Source organism: Mesoplodon bidens (assembly GCF_964165515.1).
Source record: "Mesoplodon bidens genome assembly, chromosome: 9".
Classification (NCBI taxonomy): Eukaryota; Metazoa; Chordata; class Mammalia; order Artiodactyla; family Ziphiidae; genus Mesoplodon; species Mesoplodon bidens.
The window spans coordinates 85,576,895-85,602,480 of record NC_138166.1 but is presented as its reverse complement, the minus strand read 5'-3'; the positions used below and the strand labels follow the sequence as shown (position 1 = coordinate 85,602,480).

Below are 25,586 nucleotides of genomic sequence, written 5' to 3'. Positions count from 1 at the left end.
ATATATGTTCCACTGGTAACTCAGAGGGTCATCCATAGCAGAAGGATCTCTTGAGATTTTTAGGATTACTGAAATTAAAAGTTTGTTTATGGGAATGGCTCATATCAGTGAGCCTTCAGATCCTTTCTACTCTGTTTTTTCCAGACCTCTCCAACTTTTAACTGTCTCTCTCTACCCCCTGAACTTTGCTAGAGCTCTAATTATCTGTAGTGTTCACTTGGCAATTCTGTGCTTTCCTGTACATTGCTGAAACAGGCTATTATTCACTCAGTAGGTTTATGTCTTATTTCTTGAATTAGGCTATACGCTTCTTCAGAACAGGGACAATATCTTGTTCGTTTTTGTATTTTCTATAATATCTAACACACAGAGTAAGCAGTAAAGAATTGTGATTAAGAAAATAAGATAAAACGAGTTCATAAATGTGGCAGGATATAAGAGCAATATACAAAAATCAGTTGTATTTCTTTTTTTTTTTTTTTTTTAGTTGTATTTCTATACACTAGCAATGAATAATCAGAAAATGAAATTCAAGGCAATCCTATCCAGATCCTATCACTCTTTCTTTCTTTTTTGCATAAATTGACAAGCTGATGCTACATTTTATATGTAAATGTAACCCAGAATAACCAAAACACTTTTGAAGAGGAAGAACAAATTTGGAAGATGCTCATTTCCTGATTTCATAATCTACAATGAAACTACAATAATCAAGGTCTAAGGCATAAGGATACATGTTTAGACCACTGGAATAGAATTAAGTGTCCAGAAGTAAACCCTCACATATATGGTCAGTTGATTTTTTGACAAGGGACCCAAGACAATTCAATAGGAAAAGAGTAGTTTTTTCAATAAATGGTGCTGAGACAACTGGCTATCCACATGCAAAAGAATGAAGTTGGGCTACACCTTACACCATACAAATAAATTAACTCAGAATGGATCATAGACCTAAATTAAGAGCTAAAACTACAAAACTCCTAGGAGAAAACATAGTAAATGTTTATGACCTTGGATATGGCAATGGTTTCTTAGATATGTTGCCAAAAGCAGATGTGACAAAAGAAAAACATAGATAAATTGGACTTTAAAATTAAAAACTTTTGTGCTTCACAGGACACCATCAAGAAAGTAAGAAGACTACCCACAGAATGGGAGAAAATCTTTGCAAGTTGTATATTGACAAGGAACTTATATCCAGAATATATAAAAAGATACTACAGGGCCTCCCTGGTGGCGCAGTGGTTGAGAGTCCGCCTGCCGATGCAGGGGATACGGGTTCATGCCCCGGTCTGGGAGGATCCCATATGCCGCGGAGCGGCTGGGCCCGTGAGCCATGGCCGCTGGGCCTGCGCATCCGGAGCCTGTGCTCCGCAACGGGAGAGGCCACAACAGTGAGAGGCCCGCATACCGCAAAAAGAAAAAAAAAAAAAAAAGATACTACAACTCAATAATAAAAAGACAACACAGTTAAATCATGGGCAAGGAATTTGAATAAACATTCCTCAAAAAAATTTATACAAATTGCCAATATGCACAAGAAGAGTACTCAACATCACTAGTCATTAGGGAAATGCAAGTCAAAGCCACGATGAGATACCTCTTCACACCCACAAGGATGGCTATAATAAAAACAGACAATAACAAGTGTTGGTAAGGATATAGAGAAATTGGAACCCTCATATTATTGTTGGTGGGAATGTAAAATGACACATGTAAAACTTTGGAAAATAATTTGGTAGTTTCTCAAAATGCTAAACATGGAATTACCATAATACTCATCAATTCCACTCCTAGGCATCTACTCAAGAGAAATGAAAACATACCTCCACACAAAAGCTTATACATGAACATTCATAGCAGTATTATTTACAGCTGTTAAAAGTGGAGACAAACCATGTCCATAAGTTGATGAATGGATAAACAAAATGTGGTATATCCATACAATGGAATATTTTCAGCCATGAAAAAGAATGAAGTACTGATGTATGCTACAACATGGATGAACCTTGAAAACATTATGCTAAGTGAAAGAAGCTGTTCATGAAAGACTATATATTATAGTAAGGTCTTTAAAGAGGTTAAGTTAAAATGAGGTCTTTAAGGTGGGCCCTAATTCAATATACCCAGCGAGACACCAGGATCAGCCATGCCCAGAGAAAAGAACATCTGAGGACACAGCAAGAAGGCAGCCACATGCAAGCTAAGGAGAGAGGCCTCAGGAGAAACCAGACCTGCTGACATCTTGATCTTGGACTTTTAGCCTCCAGCACTGTGAGAAAATAAATTTCTGTTTTTTAAACCACCCAGTCTGTGGTATTTTGTTGTGGCAGCCATAGCAAAATAATACAGTGGTTCTTTTGAGTGTGTAACAATGATGTGGTGTATAAGAAAGGCCTATGCTTTGAATTATTGTATTTTGCAGGGTGGCATCTTCTGATCAATCATGTCATCAATTGCTAGAAATATGAGTACTCTCCAGAAGATCAAGTACCGTGTAGTAGTTACCATGCACAGGCCCCATAGAGCCCTGGCCTTTGAGAATGCCCTATTCACCAACCCAAAAGAAGGTAAACATTTAGAAGGTTTCTCCAGGCCCATGGGATTTTCATAAATTGGTAGAGATTGACCCGGATGTGCTTAAAATCAGGGAAAATGTCATTTTAAATGATGTTAATTACTGAGAACTTTTAATAACATGGGGAAATGATTATATTATAATATTAAGTTAAAAATTCTGCATGCAAATTTAACAAGTATAGATAAAATCACCTTATCTGTATAACGATATGCATAGAAGAAAGACTGAATAGAAATATAGCTAAAGTTAATATTAGTTTTTCTTTGTGATGAGATTTGGGGTTATTTTTGTTTTTCTTTATACCTCTCTGTATTTCTGAATTTTCCAAAGTGAGCATGTATTAGTTTTATAATCACAAGATATGCTTATATTTTGAAGATTAAAAATTGAGGTAGAGGGTATATAACCCAATGCTAGGATTGAGAGTCATCTCCAGGAGATGTGGTTCCAGGACTCAGAGGTCAGATATGTTGGAACCCTGACGCCTACTTGTCCTCTTGGGATCTGGCCATAGTGTCTTGCCCCACGCCTAGAAATTCTGATTATGCTCCTGCAGTGCCCTCCTGTCTAGTTCAGGTCTCTGAACACTGATCCTCCCTCCCTTCAGACCTCTAACTCCTGACTCTGAACTTAGACTTTTCTTTCTGGATTTATGTGGCCACCCCTCTTTCTCTACTAATGACTCAACACAACCTCTCCCCCCCTCTCCCATACCGTTCTCCCAACCTTTTGTATTCTGAGGCTACCCACATTACTGACAGCTGTGTCCGTCATGAGCAGGGTGGCTAAAAAGTAGCAGCACAAAATGAGAGGAGGGGGACAAGAGAAGGGAAATGCTGAGGGAGATGCTTCTGAGGTTTCCTGCCTTGTGGGCGTTTGGCACTCCTGGCGTCTGTCTACTTCTCTTGCTCCTCCTCCTTAGCGGAGGGGCTTAATCTGCTTTGAGAATTGAGAAGTACACAGGGCAGGCTCAGCTCAGCTCCTTCTTTCTTCCACTTAGGTATCACCTGCCCACAGTGAGGGTGTCACCTTGGTCTGCTCCTCTGGGAGCAGGGTCCCCTTCCTACTCCCACTCCTACTCCCAGCGTGAGAAGTCCTGTCCTGGTCAAATGTTCCTTGTGACTGGGTGAACAAGTCGACCTAATTCTGAAACTCATTTAGTATTTAGTATCCCGTTATCTCTCACAATAAACAGACTTTATCAGCAATCAACGTGGTATTTCGGTCTCCATCTGCTCACTCTTTTGTTTCATTTCACATCTTGACCAGAACCCAGGATAGGGATTGAGGAAAAGAATAGGAACTTCTCAGAGACCTGAAAAGGAAATAACACTTGTTAAGAGCCAACTGTGTGCCCAGCACCAAGAAAGAAGCTTTATGTATGTTCATTCATTTAATACTTACAACCACCCTCAGAGTTTGCATTATTTTCCCATTTCACATAAAAGGAATCTGAGAGGGCCTCCCTGGTGGCGCAGTGGTTGAGAGTCCGCCTGCCGATGCAGGGGACACGGGTTCGTGCCCCGATCCAGGAGGATCCCACATGCCGCGGAGCGGCTGGGCCCGTGAGCCATGGCCGCTGAGCCTGTGCGTCCGGAGCCTGTTCTCTGCAACGGGAGAGGCCACAACATTGAGAGGCCTGCGTACCGCAAAAAAATAAAAAATAAAAAAAATAAAAATAAAAAAATAAAAGGAATCTGAGGCTCAGAGACATTAAGAACTTAGAGAGTGGCTGATGTCTCTTTGACTTCAAAGCCCAAGCACTTTCCACTGCATAAGACGTTGTCTTTGGGTGCCACCAAGGCACTCCTCAGGGACTGAGGCAGCAATCTCATCTGTGTTAATACTTCATCCCAACCATCTGCGCTATCAACTGAGCAGCTTGCAAGGGAGAAAACCAGGATACATCCAAAGGACAAGGAGTGAGGAGATTATAAAATGCTAGGCCAAAAGAAATGTAGTTTTCCCCAGATTTCTTGGGGACTTTTGGACAAATGACCTCCCCTGCCCCCCAACCTGTGCTCTGGCTTCCTCAGTTGTAAAATTATTCAATAATACCCAGTCCTCCTTAAGTCAGACCACATGTCATGCTTTCCTGAGACTGGCCTCAGCACAGTTGTCCTTTTGCCCCCACTTGCTATTAAAAAACAAATGTATGTCATATGGCTCTGGGTGGCACATGGAGTAAAAATAATGATAATGAATAATGAATCAGCTTAACAATATATGAAAACCAGAAGTAATGAACTGATGAACAGAAAATGATATTAAAATGCCAGCCATAGGGGCTGACCCTTTAAAGAGACAAGCTGACAAAGATGTTTTGATGTGACCCCTGAAGGACAGTCAGCTGGCAGGCTAAACCACAGTCACTGAGAGGGCCAACAACTCCCCAGATGCCTAGGGACCAGGAACATTTCCAGGAGCTCAAACCACTGCTACCTTCTTCTCCTCCTCCTCCCCCAAAAAACTCAGAAAGTGCAAGGGCACCCCACAGGCCACTAAGCACATTCCCAATTGTCCTCTAGGGAAATCTGATGCTGAAAAATGGACCTTGTCCAAAATAGTGGTTCAAGCCAGATGAGGAATTACAGAGAAGACAACCTTCCATGGTAAACACCCTGCCTCCAAATCCCCAATGTCTTCATTAGGGAACTGAAAACACAGGCACACCAGCTGGTCTCAACTGCTTTGAAGCACTGTGGCACAGTGGAAAGAGCAATGCTGTAGGGCTGGCAATAAGAGACTAGCCTTCTAGTCCCCAGCTCTGCCCAATTTTAGCTGGGTGACCTTGGCAAAGGTACTTAACTTCTCTGGACCTCACTTTCCTCATTTGTTAAATGAGGTTTGATTAAACCATGATGTCTTCTAGTTCTGAAATCCTATCTTTCATCTTTGGATTCGCATCTTACATTTAAAGAAAATTAAAGCAGGTTCTTGGGTGTTGTGTTTCTCAAATATCTTGCCTCTCACCTTTTAAATGTTCTGCATTGGCTTTCCTATCACAAGATTAAACCTAAATTCTTCAGCGTGACATTCAAGGTTCTTTGAGATCAGCCCATGCCTATCTATTGTGCCACCCTCCTCTCACTCCCACCAATCATGTATTTTATACTCTGGCTGTAATAGACTATTTGTACTCCCCCATAACACTTTTCGTGCAATTTCAAATACTTACTGAGCATGTACTCTGTGCTAGACCTTATATCAGTAAGCCTTTGCACACAATGTTCACTTTGTTTGAACTGCCTTATATTAATTAAGGTAGAGCTCACTGTTGTAACAAACGAGTTATATAATATCAGTACATTAAAGTGCTAGAATGTTATTTCTTAGTCATATAACAGATCAGTCTGGCAAGCCGCCTTCCACCCAGGGTCCTTCTATTTTGCAGCTCTGCCATCCTCTAAGCTTTAGAGTCCTTTATTTGCAGAGCTAACAGCTGGGAAAGAGAAGGAAGAAAAGGCACACTTACTTCTTTTTTTTTGGCTGCGTTGGGTCTTCGTTGCTACGCGCAGGCTTTCTCTAGTTGCAGTGAGCGGGGTCTACTCTTCATTGCGGTGCGCAGGCTTCTCATTGTGGTGGCTTCTCTTGTGGAGCACGGGCTTTCAGTGCATGAGCTTCAGTAGTTGTGGCTCGCAGGCTCTAGAGCGCAGGCTCAGTAGTTGTGGCGCACAGGCTTAGTTGCTTTGCAGCACGTGGGATCTTCCAGGACCAGGGCTCGAACCCATGTCCCCTGCATTGGCAGGCGGATTCTTAACCACTGCACCACCAGGGAAGTCAAAGGCATACCTACTTCTTAACCTGGTCTAGAAATGATGTACATCACTTCTGCTCACATCCCATTAATGAGAACGGATCACCTAGTTCCACCTAGATGTATAGGGGATTGGAAATTGGTTGGGACAATTCCCAGAAAAAGTTGATGCTATGGAAGGAGAGCATGAGTCTCTGATGGTCAACTAGCCATCTCATGCCCTTCCTTGATTTGTCTTCTTAGCAAAGTCTTATTCACCCTTAAACCTCAGTCCAAGTGCTACCTCCTTTGTGAAGTCTTCTCTGACCTATGTAGGCAGATCTAGGTCCTCCTCTTCCTATGCCTCACTGCACTTTTCACATTTCCCCATTATGACAATTAACATAATGTACTGTGTGGTTTGCATGTCAGTCTGGACTATGAGCCTTGAGGGCAAGGATATTGTCTTTTCATTTTTGTATTTGGAAATCTTAGCATAGTGCCTAGTAAATAGTAGTTTTACAATAATATTTAATGAATTGATGAATATTATCAGTGAATGAATGACTGTTACCCTAAGGAAAATAAGTGGGTTTTTACAGAGGAACAAAGACCTCAGTTTAAAAAACAAACAAAAATTATTGGTGATTCAAGATTATCCATAATGCTAAAAGGAAAATAAGCTTTCCATACAAATGTTACAATTATAATTAATATTTTGCATTATTATTTACTTAGAGGCTGTCTCTTGCATAAGCTCCATGAGAGTAGGGACCTTATATGTATTGTTCTTTGCTCTGACTCCAGCATCTAGCACACTATCTGGCACACAGTAGGTACTCAGTAATTATATCAGAAAGAATGAATGGATAAATAAATGAATGAAGACTGCACCCTTAATCCCATGAGCCATATAATAAGTGCATGTCTTACATTACAAGAGGAAAGTGTCAATGGGGTGGTGAAAACTTACACTACAACTAGAAAAGCAGAACAGAATCAGGACTTTACCATCATTACCTTGTACAATCTATGTCATCATCCTCTTTATATAAAAAGATGAACAGGGCTTCCCTGGTGGCGCAGTGGTTAAGAATCCACCTGCCAATGCAGGGGACACGGGTTCGAGCCCTGGTCTGGGAGGATCCCACATGCCGCGGAGCAACTAAGCCCGTGTGCCACAACTACTGAGCCTGTACTCTAGAGCCTACAAGCCGCAACTACAGAAGCCCGTACACCTAGAGCCTGTGCTCCGCAACGAGAGAAGCCACTGCAATGGGAAGCCCGCACACCGCAACGAAGAGTAGCCCCCGCTCGCTGCAACTAGAGAAAGCCTGCACGCAGCAACAAAGACCCAACACAGCCAAAAATAAAAATAAAATAAAATAAATAAATTTATTAAAAAAAAAAGATGAACAAACATTATTGGAGGAAACTAAAATCTCAATGGCAATAGTTGCCTGTGAGTAAATGAGGAGAAATGGATGTCTCCAAAATGGTTGCACTATGAAATAGCCTTTGTAAATTGGTTAATGAGAGAAGCAGGAAGCAAGAGTGCAGACAATTACAGAGTCGTGACAACTGAAAAATACACTGACTGAGAAGAGACAAAAACATGTTTTTCATAGTTTTTGAAGAGGTAGGGAGACACTTTTTCAAATGTTTATAACACATTTATTCTCCTCATAGGTCCCATGTGACAAAGTTTGGATTAGACATTACAAATGGCTTCCAATGGACTACTTGCCAGACTTTGTCATGGGAACCATCTGACGAGCAGAACAAAGTGCAAGTGCATAAGCAACTTCCAATGAGAACCTCTGTATGGGCTTGGCCCAGGTATCTTGAAACCCTGGGAAGACCTAAATATAAACAAGTAAGTTTGCAGTGTGGACTGATTTGTGGTGGTACCAACGTTGATGCTGATCTTGACAGGTGGACTTTTTCCAGGAACTGACCAAGATGTTAATGGTAGGTATAGGCATTAAATGACCTAAAAATAGGACATTACACTTATTTTGCAGACCTTTGATGATATACAAGCATGGAACCATTGGCCTGCCCTGAGGAGCTATCTGTCCCCCCTTGTGGCAGAAACTGCTATGAGCTCAGCACACAGCTAGACTAAACTTCCTAGCCTCTCTTGAAGTTGGGCAGAGCCATGTGCCAGAGTTCTGGCTAATAGGATGTGTATGGAAGTGATGGGTGCCAGTTCCAGGTCTGGTGCATGAAAAGCCTCCTGTGCAATACACGGCAGGCTCTTTCCCCACCCACTGGCTGAATGGAGAGGATTCTGAAAACCAAGAGGAAGCTAGAGCATGCCTTGGAAGAAGACCGTGAAATACTGCATAGCGTTGACCTCTACATTCCATACATCCCCACCCCTCCCAATCTATATTGTACTATGACAAGAACGATATATATATATATATATATATTTTTTTTTTTTTTTTTTTTTTTTTTTTTTTGCGGTACGCGGGCCTCTCACTGTTGTGGCCTCTCCTGTTGCGGAGCACAGGCTCCGGATGCGCAGGCTCAGCGGCCATGGCTCACGGGCCCAGCCGCTCCACGGCATGTGGGATCTTCCCGGACCGGGGCACGAACCCGCGTCCCCTGCATCGGCAGGCGGACTCTCAACCACTGCGCCACCAGGGAAGCCCAAGAACGATATATTTTTATTGGGCCAAACCATTATATTGAAGTCATTTGTTATAACAATTAGCCTATCTTGACTAACACGACCCTATTTCCCAACTTTTTTCCTGGTCACAAGTAGGAAGAGAGACTAGGGTGAATTTCGGGAGTCTCAGTCCACAGCTACAGAGGATCAAGACAAAAGAAGGTATCAGAGACAAAGCTCAGCATCAGGGAATATCACATTTAGTGGGATTCTGGAGTTACTTTTAAAGCTTAGACATTCCCACAGAGCTGAAGCCATGCATGTGAGCCTCTGCTTATCTAACCAGTCCCTTCTGGACGTTTTCAAACGCTTGCGAGAACAGTGAATAACCATTTCCCGACCATAGTTAACATATGAACCCCCAATATAGTCTGTTTGATTTTATATGCTTAAGGTCTAGTCAGATAATACCACATTTAAAACCTGTTTTACTTTTGCTTTTTGCTAAACATGGTAATTAAGAAGAAGAAGAAAAACTCAATTAGTAAGTAACTGTGTTTGAAGGTATATTTTTTATGTGATTATGCAAGGTTTGGTTGAGCCCAATACTAATGGACAATTATGGGGGAGCCAACCGAGCACTGTGGCAAAAAATGAGGTCTTTTGGTGCTTGCCTGAAGATGTTATTGAGAAACTTTTGTTTACTTATCAGACTTTGGAAATTAAATCCTTCTTCATGTAGCGTCGGGTCTTAAGGACAATAAATAAAGATGTGCTGGTTGAAAACATTTTAAAAAACAACTTGTTATAGCTCTTAAAATAACAAGGGATAAATTCAGCTTAAAACGGGATATTCCAAAGTCATTTGGCCTGCTCAACAGAAACACCAAGCTTAAAAGCTGGATTCTATAGTTCATCTTTGTGCAGATGCTCTACCAAGTGAAACGTAGCAGGGGCCTGGGACAAGAGTCCTAGAAAATGCTAGATAGCGTCTACCTGTAAATCTGATCCCATTATAGGAAAGAGGCAATTGATCTCCCTATCCTGGGAGTGCAGAGAGAGAGGGATGAACTGGGAGAGAGTTAGGGCCCAGGGAGATGAAAAAGTAAGAGATTTAGGAGAAAGTCTCATTTTTTTTTAAGAGTCCCTTCGGGCTGAGATGAAAGAGTCGGTCTTGGGATAGTACTTTTCTTTTCAAGAAATATATTCTACTGCCTTGTTTTCAAGGGGTGCAAACTAAGCTATGATGATCCTCATCTCTTCCTGAAACTTCATCTTCTGTCCATCTTCCTAAGGCGCTCCATTCCTTTGTCTTCCCACCTAAAATCCCTGGCTACAGTTAGATAGCCATGAGCAGACCTGGCACTTCTTGAAACTCATCACCAGAGCTATGTCAAAATCATGTAGGAATCCAGTAGACAAACAGGTGGGCTTAAGGAAATGTTGCTAAGGTATGGTTAGGCAACTGAGTATCCCCCTCAAGACAGGATCTGTTGATTAACACAAAGGATGTGCGACCTCCTTGTATATCCCCTAATCAGAGCCCTCAGGACTTGGCAGGAGTTCTTAAGGGATCTGTGTGGCCATGTAGAACTATGTTATATGAGTGCTTCCCAGCCTCTTTTCTCAATGATCTCATTTTTTCCCCCAAAGCTATATGCTTTGAAAGATTTTTAACTACTAAATAAATCACATTCATAAAGAAAATATATTAACTATTTATTAGGTACCAGGAATTGTATTAATGAGTGCTTTACATAGATCATCTAAAATCCTCAAGGAGTCTGAAAAATGAAAATGAATAGCCCCATTTTACAGATGAGTAAACTGAGGTTCAGAGATGTTACATAAATAGCTCAAGTCTTATTGCTAGAAACTCAATTTTTTTTTGGCCATACTGCATGGCTTGTGGGATCTCAGTTCCCTGACCAAGGACTGAACCTGGGCCATGACAGTGAAAGCCTGGAATCCTAACCACTAGTCTACCAGGGAACTCCCTAGAGACTAAACTCTGATTGGCCTTACCTCCATTCCCACATTCTTTCCAACAGACTTTCTCTACCCTATAGACAACACACACAACCAACCAGAACTTCTTACTGTGAAGATACAGTCTTTACAATGAATTAGTGTGGCATAATCTCCCCCCATCTTCCAGCCCCCTGCTTCCCCCAAGAATAAAGAAGCTTTGCATTACTTAGTCAATCTGTTCAGGTTGTATTGTGAATAAATATACAATGTCTTTAGACTTTCCTGGTGGTCCAGTGGTTAAGAATCCACCTTCCAGTGCAGGGGATGTGGGTTTGATCCCTGGTGAGGGAACTAAGATCCCACATGCTGCGGGGCAGCTAAGCCCACAGGCCACAATTACTGAGCCCTCACGCTCTGGAGCCCATGGGCCACAACTAAAGAGCCCACACACCACAATGAAGACCCAGCGTAGCCAAAAATAAATAAAATTTTTAAAAAGGTATATATATATATATATATATATATATAATATATATATGTATATATGTATATATATATATATATGTCTTCTAGGCTTTTTTGAAGTATTGAACATGGTTCAAGTAATTTCATTACTATCCTTATAGAACTCTGAGATCCCAGAAAACCAGAATGGAAACTGGAGTTGGCAGTTCAAAACAAATGGAAATTGAACAGAGGGAGTTCAGAACACAGATCCAGGCACAGACCTCCTCTTCTGGGATTCTCCCACCCCTTTGATTCTATTGAGTATTCAGTGACATACCACTGGCTGGTGTGAAGCAGGGGATCCTTCGGGAACACAAAATTTGGTGGGAATGGGGGAGTCATTAAAGTATGTCAATCTAGAATGAGTGGCAAAAGAAGGGAGGAAAAAAGAAGAATGAGTGAAGAGGGAGAGGGACATGGAGAGAGGCAGAAGGAGGAGGAGGAAGGAAGAGAAAAGAAGGAGAGAAGGGAGGATAAAGAGGAGGGAAAAAAAGAAGAGAAAAGGAAAAGAATGGATGACCGTTTACATTGTCTTTTCTTGTAGCTACTGGTGAGGTCTTCATCACCAAATATAGTAACCCCCAATGGAGGTAATAGGCAAGTGTTGCTAGGTCCACCGGCAGTGCTATTGTGGAAGAACTATTTCCTCAAAGGGACCTTTACCACCTCCCCTACCCAACTGGTAACTTGGAAGCCAGAATCTTTGAAAATTACAGTATAAATGGAGAAAAAGGATATTACTAATTCCAGTAGTAAAATGAAAACTATTAGTCCAGTATCCTAAGGTTAAGTTCTGTCCTGGTATGCAGAAAATTCACAACAACTCCCTTGTCTTTGTGATAGCTGAAAAACAAAATAACAAAAACAAACATGAAAAACAAACAAGCAATAATAACAAAAAAAACCCTCTGGGTATCCAGAAATACAGGGCAACCTTGAGCAAAGTTTAACTGACTTGGGTACTTAATTGCTGTAAAATGAGAGTGTTTATTTGGAGATTTAAAAAATAACTCATTTTCCTTAGAAACCCAAATTCTTATTTTTAATAATGAAATCCTTTAACCTAGTTGCTTATATTTTCAATGGATTATTTAGTTTTGTTTTTTGTTTTTTTTTGGTACGCGGGCTTCTCACTGTTGTGGCCTCTCCCGTTGCGGCGCACAGGCTCCGGACGCGCAGGCTCAGCGGCCATGACTCATGGGCGCAGCCGCTCCGCGGCATGTGGGATCCTCCCAGACCGGGGCACGAACCCGTGTCCCCTGCATCGGCAGGCGGACTCCCAACCACTTGCGCCACCAGGGAAGCCCGATTATTTAGTTTATGGTAGCTAAAAGATAAGAGTTAAACATCAACTAAAGAGAATAGATGCATACTTTTTCCTCACTCTAGAATTTAAACAGTACTCAAGAAACATCTAAAGATCCGTCTATTCTGCATCCAAAGAAGATGCTCTTCCTTAATTTTTTACTCTAGAGTTTAAAGTGGGTTTTTTTTTTTTTGCGGGGGGCGGGGAAGAATAGAAGGTGAAGGGAGAGTTATTTTAAAATGCCATAAAAGAGTCTTCCATATTTGAACTCCCAAAATGTTCTGACTGCCTTTAAGAAGTGTTAGCAAAAATATCTGTTTATTCATAGTTAAATTCTGGCTAATGACCAGTTTCAGAGTACCTTCTTCTGGGCCCAGTCTCTGCTAGACTTCATATTCCAGAACGTTCTGCCCTGATTGACCACCCTCAGAGATAAACATGAACTCCAGCATCTACTCCATAAAGAGGACAAAGCCTCAGTCTTAATCCTCTTATCCTTTACACAGGATAAATGCTGTCTCCTGGGTGCCAGGCAACAACTCAGAGCCCCTTTATCTGAACATTCAAAGTAGGGATAATCATTTTAAAACAGTGCAAGTAGTCAAGTTCCCATGTTAAAAACCCCATTTTTAAATAGGCTGTCATCACCTTCAGCCAGTGATCAGTATTAACTTCATTAGTAGTGAGACAACCAGACATCACGTAGGACTTAATATGAGGCAGTGGGAAGTATACAGCGTTACCGTATGAAGAATTCTTACCAAAATGTTTAACCTGATTCCTATCAAGCCTTGATCTAACTTTGAGCTTACAAGAAATACAGAGGACAGAAGAACAAGTTTAACAACACCATGAGAAAACAGACAGATCCCGCAGGTGGGACATTCTGCAGAACAATTAGCCCAGAATCATCCAAAAGTCAATGTCAATGGTTGGGGGGAGGCGGTGGAATGAACTGGGAGATTGGGATTGACATATACACACTAATATGTACAAAATAGATAACTAATAAGAACCTGCTGTATAAAAAAAATAAATAAAATTCAAAAATCCAAAAAAAACCCACCAAGATTACTTAGAGATAATGGAGATAAATCCAAAATACAGTCAGCTAAAAGAGTTGAAAATGGATGCCTCTGCGAAAGTGGAAATGGGGGAAAAGGTAGTGGACTGCCTTCTGTTTTCATAGAAAACCTTATAATACTTGTTATTTCTTTAAACCATGCATATGTATAACTTTTGTTTTTAAAAGAATATAAGTTTCCTGGTGGCAGGGACCATGAGAGTCTTGTTCTATTAAAATCCCCAGTGCTCCACCTGAAGTAGGTGTTCAGAAAGTATTTGTTATTCAAGTAACTGAAGTCACTGTTCTTGAAGCTCTGAATGGCTCCTTGTAAGGCACAGCATTAAGATCACAATACTTGTGATGCCTGCAGGGACTGCAGGCAGGGTCTGGCCCCTGCAAACTCCTCTCCCTGACTCTTCCTCTAGTGCCAGGTGCTCACATGCACATTGTTCCTTCCTGCCTCAGGAAATTTGCACATGCTGTTCCTTCTACCTAAAAAAGCTCTTCACTACCATCACCTAGTTCTCTCCATAAATCGGTTAGACTTCAGCTCAGATGTCAATTCCTCCAGGGGATCCTCCCTGTCTTCTGTCTTCCTCTCTTCACCAGCCTGATGGGGCCATGGTAGGCCTATCCCAGGATCCCCAAAGACCTTGTAGGTTATGTTAAGGCATTTATTCTTCTAACTAGAAGAGAATAGGGAGCCACCAAAGTGTTGCCAGCCAGGAAAGATAAGATCAAATATGCTGGTAGGTCTGGGGCTCAGAGAATTATGAACAGCAGCAAGCAGCTTACCTGGGACACAGATGACCCTTGCTCAACAAACAGTGGCCTCATCCTACCTCCCCAGGGTACCTCCAATAATTCCCTATGGTAGTGTTTTCCAGAATGGGGCATGACTATCACTGGGGGCTCTAGGGATAATTTTAGTGGCATATAACCAAATATTTTTCAAAGATTAACATATTTATTTCAATGGGGATTCAAAAATAAAACTTGCATTCTAACCCCCCCCAAAAAGAAGTCAATGTCATGAAAATAAAATGCATGTGGGTATGGTGTGAGGAGACAGGTCTAGATTAGGAGCCTTAAGAAACATAACAACCAAATAAAATATGTTTGAATTAACCATCTTTAAAAGTCATTTGGGAGGAGGGGGAAATGGAGAGTTATTCTTAAAGGGTATAGAGTTTGTTTAGCGTAACGAAAAAGTTCTGGAAATGGTGGTGGTGATTACACAATATTGTGAATAGACAATGCCACTGAATTGGACACTTAAAATGGAAAATTTTACAATATGCATATTTTACCACATATTTTTTAAAAAGACATTTTGGGAACAAGTAGGGGATATTTGAATGTGGGTGGATATTACATGCTATTGAGAAATTATAAGAATCATGTGAAGTGTGAGAATGGAATTGTGTTTACCTGATAAAGATGTGTTTATTATTTAGAGATAAATGTTGAAATACTTAGGGGGGGAAACATATATGTTTCTATAACTTGCTTTAAATTACTTCAGCAAAAAAAAAAAGAAGAAGAAAAAGGAAAAATGGAGAATATATGGAAAAATTTTAGCAATTGTTTGATCTAGATGGTAGATATTGGATGTTCATTATACTATTCTGATTCCTTCTACGTACTAGAATTTTGCAAAGGAGAAGGGAATCATGAACAAGTCACCTTTCTATAAGACACCACAAACGATGACTGGAGATCTGAATTGGAAATGTAAGTTACTCTAAGGTGATGCTCTCTGGGAGGCCAGACTTTCCAGGGTAAGGAGGTGGGTGGCACAGGAAGAGTGTTGGTGGTCAGAGTCACATAACCCTAATAGAGGTGTTACATATGAAAAGAAGCTGATGAGAAAGTTCAAAAGGATGAAGAAAAAGTTTCAACCCAAAACGGGAGGGCAGGAAGTCTGCACAGAGAATCATTGCTCTCAGCTGTAACTGGCTTTCCTTTTACCCCTGTGTCCTTCCTTGGGGTTTGGGCTGCTTAATTGCACTGAAAGGTCAAACTGTTGCAGTTATGGAAGCTAAACAGAGAGGAAAAGGATTGTTTTCACCAAAGACACTGCAGGTCATTTCCCTTCTACAAAACTATGCACCATAAAGCAAGCCACTAGGTTGTATCTCTTCTATACAGTTTTTTTGTTTGTTTGTTTGTTTGTTTTTCGGTACGCGGGCCTCTCACTATTGTGGCCTCTCCCCGTTGTGGAGCACAGGCTCCGGACGTGCAGGCTCAGCGGCCATGGCTCACGGGCCCAGCTGCTCCGCGGCATGTGGAATCTTCCCAGACCGGGGCACGAGCCCATGTCCCCTGCATTGACAGGCGGACTCTCAACCACTGCGCCACCAGAGAAGCCCTCTTCTATACAGTTTTGAAGTTCATCTCCATCCTCATTCTTCTTCGTGAACAGAACTTTAGTGTACCCTGACAAGAAATGCATTCAGAACAGAAGGGAAGAAGACTGAAAAAAGAACCACCCAAGGCACTAATACAGTAAATTCATGGCTTCCCCTGCCTAAAATACCTGATAACATCTGCAAAGCACTTCATTTATACCAACGATTGTAACCTTGCCATAAAACACAAATTGCTTTAATAACTCTGCAATTTCCTTATGGGTTAAAATCTTACTCAGCTTCTTCTAACGGGTCTTTGATTTTCATGGAACTGTGAAACATTCTTACTCACCAAGGCATTCTGCTCAGGTTTGGTTTGACCCTGTCTTCTCCACTACCTACATCTCCATACGTATCTCTGTCAGGAATCTTCCTCCGACTACAAGCTTCAAGGAGAGGAACATCAACCTTCTCTCTATCCTCTCCTTCCTATTCTGCAAGAGGAGACAGTACTCTAATTGCAGGCAGAGATCCGCATTTACGGTGAGTAGGGTCACCGGGCCTTCCGCATCCCCCTTCTTCTCCCCCATCCCTTTCCTTCCCTCTCTTTCCTCCTTCGTGGTGGCCTCAGTGTTAGGAGGGCAATTCTCCCTCACACCATGAAGTTCAGCTATTTGGTTCTCCTACATTCTCTCAAATGCCCTCGACTGCTCTCTTATTACACACCCAGTGGAGGGTGATAAAATTGCAAGACTCAGGTTTGGGCTTAGGGCGAGGAACAATGCCCCCTAAATCTTCTATCTTGGCTATGATATCTAGGCCAGTTTAACAGAGAGCTCTGCATTAGCATTTTAGGTGCAACCCGATTAACAAAATGTTACATTATTATTGACTCAACTGTCAGGGCTAACAGTGGTACCTGGGCTAAGCCTGGGTTTAGGCATTCTTTTATCCCTTGTCCTAATATACCTTTATCTATCTATCCATCCATCCATCCATCCATTCATCCATCTGTCTATCATCCATCTTTCTATATATATCTAACAGCTTTATTAAGATATACATCACATACTATACAATTCACCCATTTAAAGTATACAGCTCAATATTTTTTAGTATTTTTAGAGTTGTGCAAACAACCACAATCTATTTTAGAATATTTTATCTCCCCCAGAAAGAAACCTTGTACCCATTAGCAGTCACTCCCCATTTCCTCCTAACGTCCTCCATCAAACCTCAGCAATTAGGCAATTGCTACTCTATTTTCTGTCTCTATAGATTTGCTTTTCTGGACATTTCATATAAAGTGAATCAGGCCTTTTTCACATAGCATAGTGTTTTCAAGGTTTATACCCATGTTGCAGTACTTCATTCCTTTTCATCGCCAAATAACATCTATTATATGGATATACCATATTTTATTTAACCAGTCATTAGCTGATAGACATTTGAGTTGTTTTCTCTCTTTCTCTCTCTCTCTTTTTTTTTTTGAGACTGGAACAGCACAATCTTTATTCAATGGCCAAAGAATAGAGAAGCAGGCACGTAGTTTGCAAATCAACTTCTCCAGATTGTTTCTAATTTTAGACTATTATGACTACTGCTGCTATGACCATTCATGTGCAGTTTTTGTGTGGACATATATTTTCATTTCTTTTGGTTGTATATGTAGGAGAGGAGTTGCTGGGTTATATAGTAACTCTATGTTATAGTCTTTTGAGGAGCTGCCAGACAGATTTCCAAAGTGATGTATCATTTTACATTCCTATGAGGAATGTATGAAGATTCCAATTTCTCCACATCTTCACCAACCCTTAATATTATCTGTCTTTTTGACTATAGCTATCCTAGGGGGTATTAAGAGGTATCTCATTTTAGTTTTAGATTTTTTTGTTTTGTTTTCTCTTTTTGTTGTTGTTGTTTTTTTTGCGGTATGCGGGCTTCTCACTGTTGTGGCCTCTCCCGTTGCGGAGCACAGGCTCCGGACGCGCAGGCTCAGTGGCCATGGCTCACGGGCCTAGCCACTCCGTGGCATGTGGTATCTTCCCAGACTGGGGCACGAACCCGTGTCCCCTGCATCGGCAGGCAGACTCTCAACCACTGTGCCACCAGGGAAGCCCTCATTTTAGTTTTGATTTGTATTTCCCTGACAGCTAATGATGTTGAGCACCTGTTCATGTGCTTATTGACTGGCCTTTTGTATATCTTCCTTGAGGGAATGTTTATTCAAATTCTTTGTCCATTTTATTTTTTAGGGTATCAAATGTGATTGGCTTTAATTGTTTTTATAAGCAATTTAGGGTCTTAGGGTATATCCATTTTGGGAGGAAACCAGGTTGCTTTTGTAGGGCATGCCTGGTGTGGTCCTAAGATTGGTTCACATGGCTTTATTTACTTATTTGTTTTTTAAAATTTTTACTGGAGTATAGTTGATTTTCAATGTTGTGTTAGTTTCAGGGGTGTGTGTGTGTGTGTGTGTGCGTGTGTGTGTGTATCTCCATTCTTTTCCAGATTCATTTCCCATATAGGTTATTACAGAATATTGAGTAGAGTTCTCTGTGCTATACAGTAGGTCCTTGTTAGTTATCTATTTTGTATGTAGTAGTGTGTATATGTTAATCCCAATCTCCTAATTTATCACTTCCCCCATGTTCCTCTTTTGGTAACCGTAAGTTTGATTTCAAGATCTGTGGGTCTGTTTCTGTTTTGTAAAAAAGTTCATTTATATCATTTTTTATTAGATTCCACATATAAGTGATATCATATGATATTTGTCTTTCTGTCTGACTTACTTCACTTAGTATGATAATCTCTAGGTCCATCCATGTTGCTGCAAATGGCATTATTTCGTTCTTTTTTATGGCTAATTCCATTGTATATATATGCCACATCTTCTTTATCCATTCATCTGTCGATGGACATTTAGGTTGCTTCCATGTCTTGGCTATTGTAAACAGCGCTGCAGTGAACACTGGGGTGCATGTATCTTTTTGAATTATAGTTTTCTCTGGATATATGCCCAAGAGTGGGATTGCTGGATCATATGGTAGTCCTGTATTTAGTTTTTTAAGGAACCTCCATAGTGTTCTCCATAATGGTTATACCAATTTACATTCCCACCAACAGTATAGGAGGGTTCCCTGTCCATTTTAAAATTGGGTTATTTATCTTATTATTGAGTTGTAAGTGTTCTTTCTATATTTCTAGACATAATCTATTTTTTCTTTCATTACCTATGCCTTTGGTATCATATCCAAGGGATCACTGCCAAATCCAATGCTGTAAAGCTCTGTCCTGTTTTCTTCTAAGTGTATAGTCACTTTTATATGTTGCTGGATTCAGTTTGCTAGTATAATGCTGACAATTTTTATTCATAAGCGATATTGTTCTGTACTTTTCCTGTGATGTCTGGCTTTGGAATCAGGGTAACAGCAGCCTCAAAGAATGAGTTGGAAGTGTTACTTCCTCTTCTATTTTTTGGAAGAGTTTGTGAAAAATTTGTATTATTTCTTTAAATTTTGGTAAAATACAACAGCGACCTCATCTGGGCCTGACCTCTTCTTTGTGGGAAGTCTTAAATTCCTAACTCAATCAATTTATTTGTTACAGGTTTATTATGATTTTCTGTTCTTCTTGCATAGTTTATGTAGTTTTTTTAAAATTAATTTATTTATTTTTGGCTGCATTGGGTCTTTGCTGCTGGCACAGGCTTTTCTCTAGTTGCGTGGAGTGGGGGCTACTCTTCGTTGCAGTGCACGGGCTTCTCATTGCGGTGGCTCCTCTTGTTGAGGAGCACAGGCTTTAGGCACGTGGGCTTCAGTAGTTGTGGCTCATGGGCTCCAGAGCACAGGCTCAGTAGTTGTGGCACATGGGCTTAGTTGCTCCGTGGCATGTGGAATCTTCCTGGAGCAGGGCTCGAACACGTGTCCCCTATATTGGCAGGTGGATTCTTAACCACTGTGCCACCAGGGAAGTCTGTAGTTTCTGTCTTTCAAAGAATTGGTCCATTTTATCCAAGTTATCTAATTTATTGGCATACAATTGTTGATAGTATTCACTTTTTTATCCTTTTTATTTTTGTGGAGTTGGTAGTAGTGTCCTCTTTTATTTCTGATTTTAGTAATTTGAATCTTCTCTCTTTTGTTTCTTGGTCAGTCTAGCTAAAGGTTTGTCATTTTGTAGATATTTTCAAAGAACCAGCTTTTGGTTTTGTTCATTTTCTCTATTGTTTTTCCTATCCTTTGTTCCATTAATTTCCACTCTAATCTATTTCCTTCCATCTGCTTGATTTGGGTTTAGTGTGCTCTTCTTTTTCTAGTTTCTGAAAATGGAAGAATAGGTTATTGATTTGAGATCTTTTTCTTTTTTTTTTCCTTCAATATAGGCATCTACAGCTATAAATTTCTTTCTAGGTACTGCTTTGGTACATTCCATAAGTTTTGGTATGTTTTGCTTCCGTTTTCATTCATCTCAAAGTATGTTCTAATTTCCTTTGTAATTTCTTTTTTGACCTATTGGTTATTTAGGAGTGAATTGTTTAATATCCATTTATTTGTGAATTTACCAAATTTCCTTGTCTTACTGATTCTAATTTATTTCCATTGTGGTCAGAAGTCATGTTTTGTATAACTTCAAATCTTTTAAATTTATTAGGGCTTGTCTTATAATCTAGAATATAATCTATCCTGGAGAATAGTCCATATTCATCTGAGAAGAATGTGTATTTTGCTGTTGGTGGTTGGAGCATTTTATAGATGTCTGTTAGGTCTAACTGGTTTATAGTTTTGTTACAAACCGAATAATACACTGTCATAATTATTCATTAATATAATCTTATGTCATTTTTTAAGGTTGAGAAAAGAAAGGAAAGCAAGTTATATTTAGAGTTTTTTATATCACCTTCTTATTTACCAATTATGGTTCTCTTCGTTTTTTTCCTGCAGATTTGAGATACCATCTTGTAACTCATTTCTTATTCCACTACAGCTTTGTTCCCACCCACCTCCATTGTGCTGTCATTATCAAATATGTTCTTTTATACAACTGCTTTCTAGATCATTTAAGAGAAAAAAGGGAGAAAATATATATTGATATACTGTCTTTTCTAATTACATAATTATATTAACTAGTGCTCTTTGGTTTTTTGTGTGGATTTGAGTCAGCTTGAAGAACTTTCTTGTTTCTTGTAACTCTAGCTAGCAGTGAATTCTCTCAGATTTTGTTTATCTGGGATTGCCTCTGTTTCACTTTCATTTTTGAGAAATAGTTTACTGGATAAAAGATTCCTATTTGACAGGGATTTTCCCCTCAGCATTTTGAATATGGCATCTCACTGCTTTCTAGCCTCCATTGTTTCTGGTGAGAAGTCAGTTATTAGTCTTATTTGGGTTCCCTTGTTTGTGATGTGTTGGGTTTTTTTCTTGCTGTTTTCTAGATATTCACTTTCAACATTTTTACTATGATGTGTCTGAATGTGGATCTCTTTGTGTTTATTCTACTTGGGATTAGTTGAGCTTCTTGGATGTGTAGATTAATGTTTTTCATCAAATTTCAGAAGTTTTCAGCCATTATTTCTTTAAATATTTTTCTGCTCCTCTCTTTCTCTTTCTCCTTCTGGTACTCCCATTGTGCATGTGTTGATGTGCTTAATGATTCTCACATTCCTCTGAAGTTCTGTTCATATTTCTTCATCCTCTTTTCTCTCTGTTTTTGAGATCAAATAATATCTATCTATCATCTATCTATCTATCTTCAAGTTTGCTGATTCTTTCTTCTACCAGTTCAAATATACTGCTGAGCCCCTCTAGTGAATTTTTTTTTCTATTATCACAGTTTTCAAGTTCAGGATATCCATTAGGTTCTTTTAAAAACAATAATAATTTCCATCTCTTTATTGATTATCTTATGAGAGATTGTTACCCTACCTTCTTTTGATTCTTTAAGCATGGTTTTCTTCAGTTCTTTCAATATATTTATGATAGCTGCTTTGAACTCTCTGTCTGCTAAGTTGGATATCTGGGCCCTCTCACAGGGAGTTTCTGTTGACAGCTTTTTTCCTCCTTTATGGGTCACATCATACTTTCCTGTTTCTTTACATGTCTCATAATTTTTTTGTTGAAAACTGGACATTTTAGATAATATACTGTAGCAGGTCTGGATACTGATCCCCTCATTTTTCTGAACTGTTCAGAATTTGGGTTCTGAACCAAGTATGATATGAAGACTAAACTGGAGGTGAATTTGAGGTAAAGGTACTGATAGATCACCCCTGACCAGATGAAAACTTCATAGAGAATCTCTGAGAACCGTCTCCCTTATGTACTCCAAGCACAGAATACCAGCAGATACTGATAAAAATAAACCACTAAACCAGGTATCAGGAAACAAGGGTACTAAATCTTAGCTCTCTTCTTGGATTTCTAGGTGACGCAGAGTAAGCCAGTCAACTTCTTCTGAGCTCCACTTCCCTGGAATAGCATATTGTGTGCAAATATTTGTCTCACCGCTGGTCCCCAAATAGGGCATGTAGTTTAGATTGTATTTATGGTGGAGTGATTTTCACTAAATCTTCCCTATTCTTTTTCCATCCTGCTATTTCTTGTGACTGACATCATGCATCTGGGAAGTATCTGCCTGGGCTTTGAGAGTTATTGCTGCTTTGGATTTGTGAACTGCAGATTGAGTCTTGTCTAATAAGCATCATGTTCTAAACACCTTGAACTTGTTGGATGAAGAAAGGAAATCACAAAGTTTATCCCTACCCTCACTAAATGTTTTAATTTGTGAAAGAAAAGGCAGTAGGGAACTTGGAATTTCTGGCTCTGATCTTTTGGTCCTAGTCTACTGTTCCAAGCCAGAATCATGTCTCATCCTCCCCAGGCACTATTATTTTTGGTCACTTAAAATGAAGTTGTTCCTAGACAATTCATCTTCCAGCTATCTTTGGAACAAAGTTTGCCTCCAGTAAGATCTTTACAAGGGCCTGTGGCCCTGACTTACTTTTTACTGACTTCTTAATAAGCCTGCCACAAGCCATTTGAATACCTTGGAGATCAAGATTAGTAAGTCCCATCAGTCATTAAGGTGGTTAAAATCGGTCTCCCTCCAGAGATTAGGTTTAACAAGCTCACCCACAAGGCGAGGACTCTTTGGCCAAAAAACCCCAGATCTAAATTGAAAACAACTGACCAAACCAAGACTGAGCTACTTTTCTTACTTGCGGCAGCCAAACTATTGTCCTGACTGGTAGGCAGAGTTTCCACAGCACAATAAAGTTGTTAAAAAACATTTGGGGCCCAATAGGGAATCATTGCTTAATGGTTATAGAGTTTTTGTTTTGGATGATGATAAAATTTTGGAAAGAGATAGTGGTAATGGTTACACAAGATTATGTATATACTTAATGCCACCGAATTGTACATTTAAAAATGGTCAAAATAGGGCTTCCCTGGTGGCGCAGTGGTTGAGAGTCCGCCTGCCGATGCAGGCGACACGGGTTCGTGCCCTGGTCCGGGAGGATCCCACATGCCACAGAGCGGCTAGGCCCGTGAGCCATGGCCGCTGAGCCTGCGCGTCCGGAGCCTGTGCTCCGCAACGGGAGAGGCCACAACAGTGAGAGGCCCGCATACCGCAAAAAAAAAAAAAAAAAAAAAAAGGGGTCAAAATAGTCAATTTCATGTTATGTATATTCTACCACACACACACACACACACACACACACACACACACACACACACACACACACACACACACACACACACACACACACACACACACACACACACACACACACCCCCTTGGGGCCCCACTACTGCTGGCTCTCTGTCCAGAATGTTCCTCAAATTGTTTAATAATAACATCTAATCTGAGGCTTTGCCAGCACCTGAGGTTCCTGAAGAGCTCCAAAGATTCCTGAGTATTACTGCCAACAGCATGGCGAACGGAAAAAAAATTAACTTCCCATATCTCTGCCTGTTTCCCCAGAAACTTGGAAATAATCTGTAGCTACTTAGAGTCCAGGGGTGCAGAAAGGCTTAAGAAGGGTGTATGTACATTTGGAGTTAGTCTGAGTTGGCATCCACTTCTGTGTATCCTCATTAAGTGGTACCTGAAATAACTAGCAGGATCATTAAGTGGCTTACCCTAATCCTTCTAAATTGTTAGACTTAATCTAGAATTATGATGATGTAACCCCAGCTAACTGCCAATAGTTTTGAACATCCTTTTCTGATTGACTATGTCTTTTTCCTGTTTATCTGTCAGGCCACTGCAGCCTTGTGACCCAAGGCTCTGGAATGGATGAGCCTTCCTACTCACTCCCTCCTGCACACACCGTGTCTCCATGGAAACAGCTTGTCAGGCCCTGTTTGGCTGCAGGTTCTGAAGACCTCTCATCTGCAGCCCCAGTCCTGCACAGATTCAGCCTTAATAAGCCAGGCTTCTAAGGAGGAACTAGTACTAGGAGGCCCATCCTCTCTAGCTGGTGGGGTCTGGAATTGTCCTTAAGTCTCCTTTGGGGTATACCTGGGGAGTCCTGAATGCCACTGAGTTGCTCTGACCTTCCAACATTGATATTCAGGTCAATGGCAGGCTTTCCATCCTGGGTTTCTGCTTCAACCTGAACTCATCATCTCCTTCCAGCAAGCCTTCTGCTCCCATGATCTCTCCCCACCCACCAAAGGTGAAAGTCATTGTGAGCTCTACAGGCCCCACCTGTGGCTAATCACCAAGGTCGGTAACTACTTTGGTATCACTCAACATCATCTTTCTTGCATCCCTATTGCCTCTGCTATAGTTCAGGCCCACATTATTTTCTTCTTCAATTACTGCAAGATCCTCCAACCTGGTCCTCCTACTTCTATACTTGCTTTCCTTACATCCAATCTCCATATTACAACCAGTGAGAAAACTTCCTAAAAAAACAGATCTGACACGTCCTTCTCCCACAGAAAGTCAGTGGTTCCCATTGCCCTCAGGATAGAACTCAGACCCTCTTACGTACATACAAGATTACACCTTTAATCTGACCCCTGCTCACCTCTCCAGGATCATCTCTTGCCCCTTCCCCTGCATATTCTGATCTTGGCCACACCAAACCACTTACCTTCTCCAATGAACCACCTGTTCTCTCTTGCCTCTGTGACTTTGCACTGTTGCCTCCTTCACCTGCAGTGTCCATTCTCCATGCCCCCGCCCCTCCATAAACCTTTCACATCCCTGGGGAAGCGTTTCCAACTGTCAAGTCTAAGTGCCTCTTCTATGTTCTTTTAGAGCTCCTATGTTTACTCCCTTTCTGCTGAACTCTCAACTCCCTGAGGGCAAGGAATATGCCAACCTCTAGTTCAGTGCCTAATATATTCACTCAAATGTCTGTTGTAGACGTGAAAGAATAAAGACTAAGCCTCTGGAATAAAAATGCCACCACGTGCTAATTACAAGTATCCTTTTC

General features: G+C 40.7%; 2 protein-coding genes across 4 annotated transcripts in view; one reads left to right on the top strand and one right to left on the bottom strand.

The window, feature by feature from the left end:
* Positions 1-25,586, bottom strand: part of MKLN1 (muskelin 1) — a 357,278-nt gene that overhangs the window by 213,660 nt on the left and 118,032 nt on the right. The gene's annotated exons all lie outside the window — the stretch shown is intronic.
* Positions 1-25,586, top strand: part of LOC308623059 (uncharacterized protein) — a 54,732-nt gene that overhangs the window by 28,274 nt on the left and 872 nt on the right. The window contains exons 2-4 of the mRNA XM_081244930.1: positions 15,437-15,521; positions 24,401-24,514; positions 24,717-24,868. Of these exons, the coding sequence (XP_081101056.1) occupies positions 15,461-15,521; positions 24,401-24,514; positions 24,717-24,868 (327 nt within the window). The 5' untranslated portion in view covers positions 15,437-15,460. The remainder of the gene's footprint in view (positions 1-15,436; positions 15,522-24,400; positions 24,515-24,716; positions 24,869-25,586) is intronic.